Raw genomic sequence first — 15,625 nt, 5'->3', positions numbered from 1 at the left:
CGAATAATCTCGACAATAACACAGCGATAGAAAATCGATCTCCTTCCGAAAAAAGCGATGACGATTTTCAGATCAAACCTAGCACAATTCAGCATAACTTTTATTTTTTTGAATTTCAAAAAAGGCTGGACTTTACCCACATGAAATATTGATGGACTATTGGTTTAGTATCCCTTTATATTCATTTAGAAATTACTTATTTTGTACTATGAGCAGTTTAACGAAATATTTTACGTGAACTGTACATATCTAAAACATTTATTTTCTCCAAATACCTTTTTGGATTTTTAATTGAACTCTTGTAACGTTGAATACGCCCATACAGTCGGGTCCGGTCAGGATAATATGTTGTGAGAATACTTACTTAATACCTACTTAACTTATGCAATCTGAAGGAGATCATCTCTTTACCATAACTTTTTCAATTAGCATCAGATAAATCGGTTTCGAGTATTCAGTTAAGCTTTAATTGTTAAACTCTAGGAAGCTTAAAAGATGATTGGAAAACGTATAATAGGCATTCTTGTTAACAAATAATAAGCAATATTTTTTTTGATTGGATCCGTGTGATCAGTTAATCAGATAGGCTTTGATTGAATTTTTCCTCTCATTGCTTCACATCATTCATTATCAACTCAAGATGTCAGTAATCTAGCGTTTCTACACAGTAAACAACAAATTTTATTATAAATACCGAGCGAGGTACTACTTATGTTGAAATTCATGGAATTGAACAGTAATTCCAATGTACGTTTGTGTTATGAAAGATATCGGGTAAATTGTGTACGTTACTGTCAATATACAGCGTTAATCTTCTTGAAAATATTTTGATGAAGACCAAAGTTCAGCCTAAACGTTCAAAATTATTTCTATAATAAACTGCCATTTTTATATCTACACGGTTTGTCATTGTAGCTTGTAGTCTACTTTTATAAATGAGAGAATATAAAAATAATGAAACATTCGTAATCCATCCCATATATTGTTTTTCATTAAGAAAAGGACACAAAGATTACAGTTTTTTTCTCCTAGAATCGGAATGGAACTTTGAATTTAATCAATTCGTTATAAATCTTTTTTTAACCAAACCAAAAAGTCTAGAGGAATAATTTGCATTATCCATTACTTTTATACAGTTCTGAGAAAAAGATCTATCATTTGTTTGAACCATTCTTTAAAGACATCACCATTCACATCCTCATGGTAGTAACCAATACGAATAGATTAAAATGTTAGTAAACCATCTTTAACAAAACGGTTTGAACTGTCAACGTGTATCATTATCAGTCTGCGCCCTTTCCTGGTGGTGGATTCAAACCAGTAGATAAATTACTTATTAATGCGTATAACAGCTCCATCTTGGCAAACATTATTTGGAATATGTTCCTCGCTGATGCATCTAAATGGAATATATATCTTCTTTAGTTTCTCATTTCTTTTATAGCCATTAGGTAATTTCTTCTCTATAACATAATACCGTTTCTTTATATGAAAATAGACTTCTTGGAATGTGAAAACCTATTCTCATAAAAGTTTTCATAGTATGCTTCGACTAATTTCAGGGTAATCTTTGTCTACTGTCGATAATTCAATTCTTAAGAAGAACACATGCACTTTCCTTCGAAGTCTTTCTTTCAAATGATTTTCTATTTGAAATGTTGGTTTTCCTAGAGCTTTAAGTGCTGGTTGAAACTCGCCACATTTCTCTTCTTTAATAACTCTGTAAATCGTATTGTAGCAACACCAAGCATACTACTAATTCCATTGTACCATCAACACATTTACATAAATGCTTAACTACAGCTTCCTGTGCCACATCCCGCATTTCGTAGTCCACACTTTTCTAGCTATTCATTCGTTTACCTAAATAGCTACATCTTTCAGGGACTGCTCAATCCGTTCTTCTAGGTTCTTGTCTTTTTCTATTCTTCGGTCACCTGTTCTGCTCCTTTCTCATCACTTGTCCTTACCAGAGCAGTTGTTTAGTCTATTTTCTCCCTAAAGTTGTGTGTACTCTACCTGTTCTTCATCGAATATCTTCATTCCATATAAGCTCTGTTCTGGATATCCTGCACGATCTTCTCAAGTAGTCCATTTCTATAGCGTCTATTGTTTTCTCTTGTTAATGTGTCAGTTGTCAACACTCGCATCCATACGTTAGAATTGGCTCCACTATGACTGAGTACATTGTCATTTTTGTGTTTAAGTTAATTTTTTCTGACCATAGCTATGAGTTTGTGTAGCTTTTCTCCCTTGTTGCACTCTATTTTTTAAATCTTCTCTTGTTGTTCTATCTTCCGAAATTATGCTTCTTAGGTATTTGAATTGTCTGCATCATCTAACCATTCGGGATCTCCTCGCGTTCTTCCTACCGTCACTTATACTGCTCTTGACATATTCTTATTCAAACCCCATTTTGCATATTCTCAACATATATTATGCATCGTCCTCGTCGCAAACTATAACAACAAAAATAGAGTTGTTAGACACTTATCCTCTCTCTTAATTCCCATTCTCACCATGTGAGTTCTCCAACTACTCAGAGCTTACTCAATGTATATTTTAAAATATTTTGGCGATAAACTGCATTAAAATAGAACAAAATTTCTAATCTTCATTAGCAAATAGGTATTTATTGAAAAAAATTTCATTATACGTCAATGTATTCTTTTTTACGCAAGGTTTTTGGCCTTTCCAAACCTCTTTCCCTTGTTCTATACAGCGTATGGTTATAAAAAACCAATAAAATATTGAAAACTTCTATTAGCTCAGGTACACTCACGAAAAATTTAGGAAGTTTTTAGATTATTTTGTATTAGAAATTTACCATATTGAATTTTGCCTTCAAAATTATGTTTTATTACTCTCTCGCACATAATTTACTATAAGCGAGATCGCATTTGTTGTGTCTTTTCTTTAGAATTAAGTTGTATCAACAGCAGACCAAAAGAACAAGAAGCCAGTAGAAAGTGAAATTACGCCTAATAGGCTTAAGGACGGAAAAGAGTATCAAAATATAAATGAATTGATTCCAGATCGCAAGAAAACATACCTCATAAGTGACGAAAAGCTCCTAATATACTTGATTCCGAAAAGGTAACAAATTATTTTCAAAAATACAGAGAAATTGCATTATTAGATACTTCTCACTATGAAGTGCTAACGACTATAATAAAAAAACTAGGGGAATATGAAATAGGCTTTAGAACTAATCGGTAACAGGCCAGATTTTTTTTCCCAAAGAATTACAAACAATTTGCTATGAATACAATATAACCAATTCATCTTTCGTAGATTTCAAACAGGCATATGACAATAAAGATCAGCTTGTATGATATGGCGTCTAAAAGAACGAAGTCTTTGCTCAAAAGTGTACTAATTCTAAATATGGGTTTCAACTGTCAATAGAAAAGTGTTTATCCATGTTTACTGTCTCTGATGTCAGAAAAAAGAGCAATTTTATCAAATGTAGTTAATATGGAGAACTGAACAGATTCTGTTATCAAATTATCTCCTGGAGCTAAATAAAGATGCATTAAAAATTTTGTATTTTCGTTAAACATCGGTCGATATATTGGTGCATCGACATAAAAATTTTTTACTATAAAAAAACATCTCGACCCGTCTCTGTTTTAATTGTATCTGCACATGAAAAGATTCGAATCATCTGATAATGCTAAAGGCAAGCGTATTAACCATGAGAGAGATGAAATTTAGAGACAACGCGTTGTATACATTTAAATGAGGTAAATTTGACAACATGCCATTTCGGAACAGTTACATCTAGATAATCCTTAAGAGGATCATCAGTGAAAGTCTTAATGGAGGTATAATGAAGCAGAAAAAAATAAATCCTCTAAATGGATATTTTGTCTCTCGGAAAGGATTCTTAATTTTTATGAAGCTTTAGTACGCATGCATGGGTTTTTATCGATGTGTCAATTGTGTGTCATTTTGTATATTCTTCGCCAATCAGACGACAAATGAGGATGGTATGTACATTTTTCTATAGATTGGTATCTTATTTCCTAAAGTGGTAAATGCGTCATTCACCTGCTACCAACAGATTTATGTGTTGGATCTGATATATGTTATAATTTTTTGAATATAGGTATGTTACAAAATTTCTTAATAAAGAATGGCATAATCGTTACAATGTTCGGCTAATTTTCCAGTAAAAATAGCAGACCTCTATAAAATTTTAAGTGTTATTTAGGTGCGCAAATCAAATATTAGGTGCATTTATAGTTTGGAGAAGATTCAAAAAAAGGTCTGCCAAGTTTTTAAAACTTGGCGATCCCTATTTACATAAAAATATTTTTGAGCCTTTTGTTTCCCATAAGAATTAAGTGCAACGAATTCTTCCCTAAAAGTATTCTATATTCAACATTTAATCATCAAAAATTCCTTGAATGACTTTTGTTTAGATCACCTCATAAGAAGTGGTGGATCTTATAAGATGGGTGCTTGTTCCAATATCAATGACCGTTTTTAGATGATTCCATTTTAATTTTTTTCCTTACCTCATAATTTGATTAGGTTAGGTTTTTAGGTGCTTGTTCCATTATCAAATCCAACAAAATCTACCACTTCCAGTAATGTTATCGAGAAAAAAGGCCTTTTTGTGGTTGGAAGTTGAATTTATCTTTTATCTTTTTATTTTAGTATTCAACCCAATATATCTGTCAGATTTATGTGAAATTTTGACAAATGACATGAGAACCATTGCCGAAATTAACAATATAATCCCCTCTAAAGTCGCCTTCGTATTAAGAAATAAATGTTTTTAAAAGAATAACATGATGATAATGATAATAACTATGAGACAATTGTATAATTTTTTTTTTAAATAAGTTAAAACGAAATGAAAATTTAATATATTGAGGACCCAGTTGATTTATTATGGCATTGTGGTCCACAATATATAATTTATATCCTCTTCTTATTCTTCATCGTACGTTAGGACTGTGTTTAAATCAATGGTTGCTAGCTGCAGCTGGGATAACGAAGACCAGGTTTCATACCATCTTGTAGGTGGTAGTCCTGGTGGTCGGGATGTATTCGGTTTTTCTTCCTTTGCAATATTTTCCAACCTGTTATCTGACATTCTGTCCACGTGGTCTCTCCATTCCTTTTGCCGATTTCTCGCCCATCTCATTACAACCTGAATGTCACATGTCTCTTTTATTTCATCATTTCTCTTGTGGACAAATAATGTGTGTCCCGCTATTGATCTCAGTGTTCGCATATCAGTAGTTCTTAAAAGCCGCTTAGTTATGATGTTCTCTGCTCTGGTCTCTATCACGTATATCATAACTCTGCTATGATTGCGTTGGATGGACTGAGTAGCCCAGTGCTTTTACCCAAGTGAGGCCAGTGACCTGCTTGGGCAAAAATTAAAGTGCTCCTAGAACCAATGGTATAGTCTCGGAATTGACGGGATCCAATGATATAATTTTTATATCAATTTTTTACATATTACTGGAAGTTTTGAAACCAACTCACCAATACAAAGTTAAATAATTCGCTTCCAATCCAACCAATGCCTGAAATTCTTAATTTATGTTTACAATAGTGGGCTATTGTAAATACACAGACAAAACAGTGCAAAATCATGTGTCAGATGGGAAATTGACAGCCCCTCACTTTAATCCACTTGTTATTCTTATACTTACTTGGTTAGTTTCTTTTTATTCTTGCTGAGAACAGAATCATTATGACAGTGAATGAGGAGATTACTTTTTTATTACAATGAAATATGTGTGTGTATTTTTTTTAACTTCAAACAGACGGTTCATAAAATTTATGAAGAAGATTATCCAAGTGTTAATTAAGGCCATTCTGCAACGCAAGGAACAGCCGACCAATATATAATGTTTATTTCATTAACTTGTATAAGGAAGAGTAGTAGTTATTATATATTATATGTGGGGTTCAAAACAAAATAAAAGATAAGAAAATTGATTTTCTATGTCGGTACATTCTTCATAAGTACGAATTGCTGCTAAATCCATCATATTATCCACGTTTAGTTTCAAGCGATTGTCGGTTTACAATATGGAAAATGACTCTTCAAATAGATTCTTTAGATATATCAATTAGCATTGGTTGATTATTTAATTATTTCTTCCTCGCATTGAGGAAATTTCTTAGGTTCTGTAGTCAGGAGATATTTTATTAACCCCAATCTTTTCTTATAATTAATTATTGTTATGAATTCGTTCACGACATGGACCGTTAAGCTGGTCCTGTTCGGTTATGATGGAAGAGTTTAAAGTTCGGCGAATGTGACAATTCTCGGAAAGCTTGTTCACATGTTTTTATATACAGCGGCGAATTGATTATATTGTTTTTATACAATTGATTTCTAGGAAGGCCTTTTTATTTTATTTTTTACTTTCTAGAATCGAATGATCTGGAAATTATTTTATATACATACTCGCTTGTTTATCAGCGAGGGAGTCAGTAATTAATCAGATGTCATCCCGAACACAACGGGATAGACAAATAAACAGTGTTAAATAAATTAATATGTTAAGAATTAGATAAGTGTTATTAATAAGAATTAGTGCATAGTTTAGTGAATAGTAAATAGTTAAGTGTACTTAGTGTAGGCGTATAAATAAATTACGTATGTAAGTAAGAGACATTGATTATAAATTCTCCCCGCCACGCCGTTACAACAGTTTAAATAAATTATAAATAAGACATAGCATTATAAAAAAACTTACTCGATCACCGTAGAGTAATTTACATAGAATAGTTGTAGAAAACTTCTCACTTATTCATACCTACTTGAGTTTCTCACCCTTTCCTTGATAATAGTCCGGTCAAATTAGACCAAAGAATAAGCTACATTAATTCCCATCAAGGTGAAAATTAGTAAAATTGTTTAAAATACAATTGAAAATAAAATTTGAATGTTTCTCATCATTTCCGTGTATGGAAAAAAATTTATTCAAGGTCAAAGGTCAAAAAATGAGTTTTATCATAAAAATACCTCAGAAAAAATTATAGATCATAAAATTATCTACAAAAACGTATGAATACTTTTTTTCCTACGAGCCACCGTTTTTGAGATATAACGTTTCAAACAGAACAACATCGTCGAACTTTAGCAACATCTTCGTCAATTGATAATTTAATTGATGACAGTTCCAACCAGTCGACAGAAATTTCTTACAAATACTCACAACAAGTCTTGGTTCATTTCAATATTGTATGAAAAGTTTACCACTGAAAATATATTGGTGAAACCATTAATTACGACAACTTTTACAACTTTTTGAATCATTATATATCAGAAACAGTGGCTTGTAGGAAAAAAATTAGTGATACGTTTTTTGTAGATAATTTTATGATCTACAATTTTCGTCTAAGGTAATTTTATGATTTCACCGTTTTGCTGAAAATTGCGAAAAACTCATTTTTTGACATTTGACCTTGATTATAATTTTTTCTCTACATGAAAATGATGGGGAACATTCAAATTCTATGTTCAATTGTATTTTAAACAATTTCCCTGATTTTCAGTTTGATCGGAATTTATGTAACTTCGAATGTCTAAATTAACCGGATTATGATGTGAAAATACACAAGGCGAAAGAAACAAAATTGAACGACAATGTAAAAAAAGCATATTATCACATTATCGGCATATAATTATCTATGAGAAATCATCTCAAAATACGGGAAAATACACGCAGAGTAACAAAGCCAATAAATCAACTAGATTATAAATAAATGAAACGATCGTTGGCTTCAACAAATTGATTTTGAAACAAAATACGTAAATGGTAACATTGCAGCATAGTACACGAAAACTACAATTGAAGCAATTGAAATGAATTATTGAGAGAAATAATGACGAAAACGGAATGAAAGGGAATCAAAAAAGAACGCATATAGAAAAATAACCGAGCAAAGAAAATAAAGAAATACATATGAATTGTTGTGATAATGATTTGATAAGAGGTCGGATAAAACAATCAGGAAGATAAAAAAAAGAACAAAAAGAGGAAGTGATAGTACGGTTTTAAGACAGAAGATATAAAAAATGGCTCAACTGATGACTGAAAGAACACATAGATAAAAAGTCTGTGGTCGATTTCCAATGAATAACAGAAAAGGAGTATATATTTTTCTGGAATCGCTCTGAAATAAATTATAATTAAAGCTGAAGTTCATAAAACATTATGTCTACACTCTAACGTTTTCCCTTAGAGAAAAACAATATTGAAATTATACAAAGAATCCAAAAGAAGGTATTGGTACGTAAGAAATGGCCACCTCTACAGTGATCTAGGAATTGAAATTGCAAGACATTTTGAAATAAATCATAAAGAACTGCTTCACAATCATAAGAACTTCGAAGTATTCAAGCTGCTGGGATAATGTGAAGATACAAAAGGGTTAAGTCTTCAGTTTTGTGTAGTTGCGAAAAGGCGGAGCACAGTCCGTTTGATGTTGTGTAGAAGACAGGACAAAACTGAAACCCCCCAGTAGGCCGAATTCATTAAAATAATTCAAACAGATGTTAATAGACAAATATTGCTCGTCGAACCTCTAGATAATTTATAATTAAATTTTGTGGTTAGCAAACCGAACATTTTTGAAAGTCAGCGCACTGCCAGATCATAACCATATAGGCAAAGACGAATCGGAGAGGAACGACTATTAATTTAGATGAATAATGTATTTGATCAGATGATCTAGGGTTTGAAAAGTGAAACATTTTTGTTTTTTTTGGTTTATAGTTGTCTCTTTAATATTTTGACAAAGTACTTGGTTTTGAATCACATAATTACTTTCAATTGAAGATAAATTGGATTCAGAAGTAGATGTCGTCTTTTCCTCAATAATCCAGGCGGTAGTAAATTCGACCAGATAGCAGGTAGGTGACCTATTGGTCAGATTTTAGGGTGCTATTTTAATATTTCGAAAAATGCAAAAATTCATACAAATACAACAAAATTTGGATAATTTAAAAATGATGAAGGAAATGTTAACTGAAAATTAAACATTATATCAAATGAAAGCAAGCAATCGATTGTACGAGCTAAAACCTAACCTGTGACACTTTTTGGCAAAATTAAGCAGTGAATTTAAAAGGACCTTTGTGAAAGCGTAGGTCAGGTAGTTAATTTAACTGAAATTATGTCCTGGAATAATTCATGAAATTTCTGTCATCTTTTGTGTTGAATTTATTTGGTGACATTTTCAACACCATTCAAAACTCCGTTAGCGCACCATACTACTAAATTTCATTTTCATTGTCCATTTCAAATAATTAGAAATAATTGGGTGTGAAATAATAATCTGGTTTGAAAAAATTTAGGTTTGTATACGCAATAATGTCATCGGAAAGTATATTGCTTCTATAAAGTAAATTCACAATGTTCTCAATTCGAATTAAAAGCACTTTTTGTAAAAAAATGCCTTGTCAATGTTGAAAATTCTCAACCCACGTATTTTTGTTCAATATTAAATCACACTGAAATGAAAATGGATTTCTAGGGATGCATTTATGAATGTAATATAAACTAACAATTATCTTTCGGCATTTAAGAAGTTGAATATAACCCTATCAATTTATGACTCATAAATTCGTTGTTATTTTATTTTAACTAGTCTAATATTTATAGTTACTGATACGTATTCCGTTTGTTTTATTTGGGGTAATAAAACTACACAAAGACCGCGTTTCTCCTGCGGCCATTGTTCCCTTTAAAATTTACAAACAGTGAATTTGTCTAAAACAGACTCACTAACATCGTACCAAAACACTTTAGCCCTTTATTTTATAGACCCACCTTTCTAATTCTAAACTTCGTCTGTTCTTTCATTTTATATGTAAATTCGTTTACCTCGCCTTTGTTGCCCTTTGGTAGTTATTTCGTACTTAATGTTATTATTGTGGATTACGGGGAATCTACTCACGAATCAAAGCTGTATTATTATAAAAACATGGAAATATACTCACGTGAACCTCTAATGAAAGAATTTAATAATTGTTTGATAAATGTTTGCATCGTCATGATGCATTTAATAAAAGAAATCGCATATGCAAATTTTTTTCTATTTATCAATCAACTACAAAGGTTATTAGCGAAATGTCAGTTGTTTACAATTTATGATACAATTGAGTGTCTATTAGATATTTGGTTAAGTTTGTGGTGTTACAATTATTGTTAAGTAGAGAAATTATTGTATTTGGAATGTTGTTAATTAGTCTTTCGTTTTTGTACTTGTTTCACGTTTAGATTCTCGTTACCAGCTTCACATATTAGTGGGTTTTCTCGGTTAAATAAATAGGAGTATGTCACTAGCTTTGAACGATCGATTTTTATTTGGTCCGTACGATTTTTGAAACTGTTTTTCCATGGTTGGACTGATGTTTTTATAGATTTTAATATCAAATACCTGGGTATGGACCCCATTTTTTGTTAAAATTATTAGTGGTATAAAGCGATATGGAAATAGCAATTTTTCAGTTAGTGACTACTTATTTTTGGATTATTTACGAATAGTGGATCAGTGATAGCATTTAAAGAGCTGTTTCCTAAAGCAGCAATCATCTAAGATTTCAGTTTGAATATTCGTGTAAAGGGAAGCAATATTCCAGGGAGAGGCCAGCTAACTTAACTATCAATGTAGCGAGCCACTCCCTGGAATATTAGTCCCCTTTAAACAATGAGTGGAACAAAGCATGTAGATAATTGCTGTTTGATTTGCCGTTCACGAAAATATCATTGCCGATCTCGGGGCTCGTTAGCATTTGGGGTAAAACGGGGAAAAGCCATTTCTTACAATAAAATCATTCCGAACATCATACGTAGAAGTGGTTATTTCCCGTTTTGCCCCGGATACCAACGTGCCCGGATATCGGTAAAGATATTTTCTTGCACGGCCCCAACTAAGCGGCAGTTTTTGAGCTTGTCAGAATTTATTTGTTTATAAGTTTGCCCGCTAACTTGAGAGACCTAAGTAATTATGAAGATGAGGCGAATTGTCGAATCTAAATATATATGAATAAGCTAAATAAATGAAAAATTACTAACAAGACAACTGCGCCATCAATTGAAAATTAGAATAATGATCAATTCCTACCTACTATACGTATCATCTAATCATTATTATGAACCATGAAAATTGTTAGACGCTATAACTTTGAGAACATATATTTATACAGTTAAATAATTAATCTATAAATTGGGGATTTTCTATCAAAACAAAATTTTATTATCCCAATGACATTTACAAATATCCTTATTCACTTAATCCTCATTCAAAAACTAGTATCAACGTTTGATTCCATTGACATAAATTCTTGGAAATTTATATTCGTACTTTCACGAACGTCACTGGTTCTTTCTTCTACTTTCTTCAATCAACTTAAAACAAACTATATCTCAACTCAGTTAATGTTAAATTCTTTGTATTTTCTTAGTGTGTATCCTATCTATACTCCATAAAATGAGAGCTAGAGCCCGTCAGGCATAAGTTAAAGTATCGACACTAAAAAGTTTTGTTTGCAATTCACACTACAATAGTTAGAATGCTTGGGGGTTACAAACCTCGAGAAACATTACCTTAACCGGGTATCAGGTAATAAAGGTGTGCAGTAAATAGGCCCAATCGAGTTAGAGCGACACATTGAAGATGGAACATCTATAGGGTCAAATTAAATATTGAATATTTATGCTATGTTTTCCAGACGGTTTTCCATCATTAATTCTGTTGTAAAAGATCAATTTTTTATATATATTTTATATTAATTAATATTATAATATTAATATAAATTTTATTCATGTTCTGTTCTTCATTTTAATAAACAAAGAAATTATTGTGAATTGAATTTTTTAGAGTAGATATATAGAAAAAACCGTTTTAACACTTTCTATGAAAATCTGATACAAAAATTAGAACTTTAAATCCAGTTTGTATAATATCTTGTTATTAAAACATCTTATCTACGCCATCCTAACCAAATCACGAGTTTTTTCTCCCAAAGGGTAAAACACCCTCTTTGAGGGGGTTCTTCCGTATTTTCCTACACGTGTTGTTTTATTCATGTTTGTTTTTTATTAGTACTCGATATACAGCATCCCGAAAACCCTATTTTTAACGATGTATCACCGTTTTTATGGGTCAACAGTTGAAAATTTTGTAGAATAAAACCGTATATTGGAATCGAAGTTGAAAACTGATAACGGCGAAATGAAAAATGCCATCAACGTATTTCAGTGTAAAATGTTATGACTTCAGTGACTACATACCGTCATGATTCTGCCAATACTAACAATGACAAATAACTTGTTTATGTTTTTGATTGTTGGAGTTTGTTTGCATACATTGAAGTAGTTTCATTATGCTCGTTTGCCAGTTTTAAATTGCAGTGAAAGTACAATATGAATTATGAGTTTACTCCACACAGAATAAATCCCAGGTGTAGGCAACTTCAGTGTCTTACCAATTCTTTTTTTCGTCAGTACCCATCTTCGAAACATGCGTGATCAAAATTGAGATCTTAAAGTTTACGTGTCGTTAAACATTTATGCAAGTGAAAAGATGACATCATTGGCACAACCACTTAAAAATATTTTCAAATATCGTAAAATGAAATGGTGCGATGGAGTCGACGACATCAGAAGGCCGTACATTTACTATTTTGCATGAACGTTTGTCTCTTAGGAAGACTTTCTTCGAATGGATTAGGCACATAATCAATGCTGTGAAAAATCAATGATGCATTAAAAGAGCAGTTTGAATTTGCTACTACAATGTATGATGTACACATTAATCAAGAAGATCATCAACTGAATTGACAGCAGCCGGTGAATGTTGCCTAAAAGCGACCAAAAATTCCAGAATCAGCTGGTAAGGCTACGGCATCCATAATTACAAGATATGCCATTAATAGATTATCGTAACAGAGGTTTAACCATCAGCGACTTCAAATGAGATGAAGCAGATTATTTGTGTTTAAGACAAAGCACCGTGTCACAAATCGATGAAAATCGAGACCGAATCGTACGAATTGCGCTTGACCTACCAATGTATACTCAGGAACTGACATCAAAAGAATGCTCCAAAGACAGATATTAGACTCTAATGAAGAAGTGGTTGCTGAGTCTATTCCTAAAACTGAAAAAAATATTGAAAGACATGTATTACTCTTGAATGTGACTGATTCCTCTTTGTTTATATAATAAATGAAAGGTTTTGTTTATTATTCACTACGTAAAATTATTCAACTCAAGAATATCCGAATTCTTATTTTACTATCATAATTATCATCACGATTTTCAACATTAATATTCCAAAGATATTCATGATAATCAAAAGCAAAATATGCTGAAATATCCTTCAATATATCTTATGAAGTAGTGTAGAGTTATTCTTTTGTGAGACAACCGATCTAAAAAATTTTTTTGTTGTAGAATGAAGTAGCCGACATTTTCGCAAGTCCGCCAACCAGGGCTGGACGTCGCCTCTACCAACGTCCGCCATGGGTTTAACGAGGCACATTCTCCTTCTTTTGTTAGCTGCTTTTTCCTACTACCATCACCGGACTAATGCTGAACAAGGTAAGCCCTTAATCAAAATGTGTTTGCTGAATGTTAAAGAACATTTGTATTATTCGGCTTACTCATAGAACATCAATCACTTAACTTTAGCAGAACTTGAAGTTGTATATTCTTCTGGATGGGGTGCACGTGCATCGAGCGCATAGGCACATTTGAAAAAAATTTCGTGCATCTAGCGCACACTACCTGTGTAATATCCGAAAGATCGTTCGACAAGCGCACAAGAAAATTTGATCTGCGGAAGTGGGTCTTAGAGATGGGCAGACATACGAACTTTTGATAATTGTTATCATTAAGACAAAACGGAAAACCGTCAGCAACATCTGAAATTTTGCTTATTGAGATAATGTTCAATATTATATAAAATTTTTTGAATTTTGAATTTTCTACAAAAAGGCCTTTTAATTTAAGAATGGTTAGGTTACGAGACTATGACTATAATCGCATTGATGAGGAAGTATTTACTTTTTGTTACTCTGTTGTTAACCCTTTCATAATTTTTCTTCTTTTATTTATGGTAATAAGCATTTCCAGCTAAATACAAGGATTAAAAATACCGTCTTTAAGGCCGCTTGACATAATGCAAGAATGTATGCAATTTATTGCAAGGTTAATATATTGCATAGATAAATATTGCATTTTATATAATATTTGTGTGCTGTTTAAAAATGAAAATAACAAAACTATGTAAAATAAACAAGAAAAAAGTGGTCAGTGCATCACTAGCATTAATCATAACTTCTGTTACTTTGCTTTTGGAGTGTTATAGATAGAAAAGAGTATTAATCAATATCCTAACCTCAAATTTCATTCAATATTTTGTGCCTCGCACAACAATGAAAATAAAGTTCTGCGGAAGTCAGCTGATATGTTAAGCCACTAGATTTCTCCCTAGAATTGCAACTTGCACGCAATAAAATCAAACCGATAAAGTTGCAAGTTCTAGATCTTGCATTGCATTGCACGTTGTCTTGCTTCATGTCAAGCGGCCTTTAGATCTGCAATTGTGCGCTCGATGCACCCTCCTATATAATCTGTGCACTCAAACCACGCACTCATCCTTCTGTGAGTTCAACTCGCACAACTCCTGTTCATTTTTGGTTTCCCTCGATCGTCTAACTAACTAACTAACTTTTCACAGAAATAGAAATATTGGGATTTAGTATCAAAAAAACTGGAACAAATACAGTTTCAAAGTAATCTTGTTTTCTGTCAAATTGAACATTTCATTTGAATGTTTTAAACCCGAAGTCACAGAAAGTAATATATCTCCCACCTTTATGGACATATCAGGGTACTAGCGAATAACTTGCCAAAATACAAATTGCATTGAAGGCAAATAATACGACGCACTTCCCATCTTATTAGCAGTCCAAAAAAGAAAAGAATGACATTAATTTTAGTTTATTAAATTAAAAATAGATTTCAAGAAAGAATTCCAGAACCGCTTCGAGTATTTTGACGCCTTAATTCCAAAACCTGCTCTATTTATTCCTTGAATTTATTCTACTAATTCCTTGAAAACCTTCTCGAGTGTTATCCATTGCTTGAATGTTTCTTGCTGAATCCGAATGCCACTAGTTGGCAGAAACAGAAAAGTTAGATTGCTATGGCGTAGGCCGAAGATCGAAGTCACGTGATTGTTTGGAGCGTTTTAATTTATATATTTTTTGATTGGTTTTGATCTAGTTTTATCAAAAATTATCATTTTTTGTTCATAATATTAAACGATATAAAAAAATTATTTATCCCGGATACAAAGTATCAAAAGGATTAGGCTCAGTTGACATAATAAACTAACTTGCGCACTATATGGCAAGTACTTGATATTACAGCCTTTTAGATGTCGGCGAAGGTGTTTTATGGTAATCGCCTTTGACGTTACTATCGTGCAATGTCTAGGTACGACGTCGCTTGCTAACATAAAAACTGAAACTATTTACATTTTCGCTGTGCCAATCTCGAATGCGAGATCCGCGTACTTCACCAGTTTCTCCTGGTGTTTGTTGAGGACGTTGAGTGTTTGGTACCTGTAC

General features: G+C 32.3%; 1 protein-coding gene across 8 annotated transcripts in view; it reads left to right on the top strand.

Moving 5' to 3' along the window:
- The window catches only part of LOC130894914 (ephrin type-B receptor 1-B), a 774,934-nt gene that overhangs the window by 401,769 nt on the left and 357,540 nt on the right, over positions 1-15,625 (top strand). For all 8 annotated transcript variants that reach the window (XM_057801952.1, XM_057801950.1, XM_057801951.1 and 5 more), the window contains exon 2: positions 13,443-13,589. In XM_057801952.1, the coding sequence (XP_057657935.1) occupies positions 13,511-13,589 (79 nt within the window). In that variant the 5' untranslated portion in view covers positions 13,443-13,510. The remainder of the gene's footprint in view (positions 1-13,442; positions 13,590-15,625) is intronic.

The sequence above is a fragment of the Diorhabda carinulata genome, chromosome 6 (genome assembly GCF_026250575.1).
Source record: "Diorhabda carinulata isolate Delta chromosome 6, icDioCari1.1, whole genome shotgun sequence".
Taxonomy (NCBI): Eukaryota; Metazoa; Arthropoda; class Insecta; order Coleoptera; family Chrysomelidae; genus Diorhabda; species Diorhabda carinulata.
Note: the sequence above shows the minus strand (reverse complement) of the source record. Positions and strands in the feature narration are given on the sequence as shown.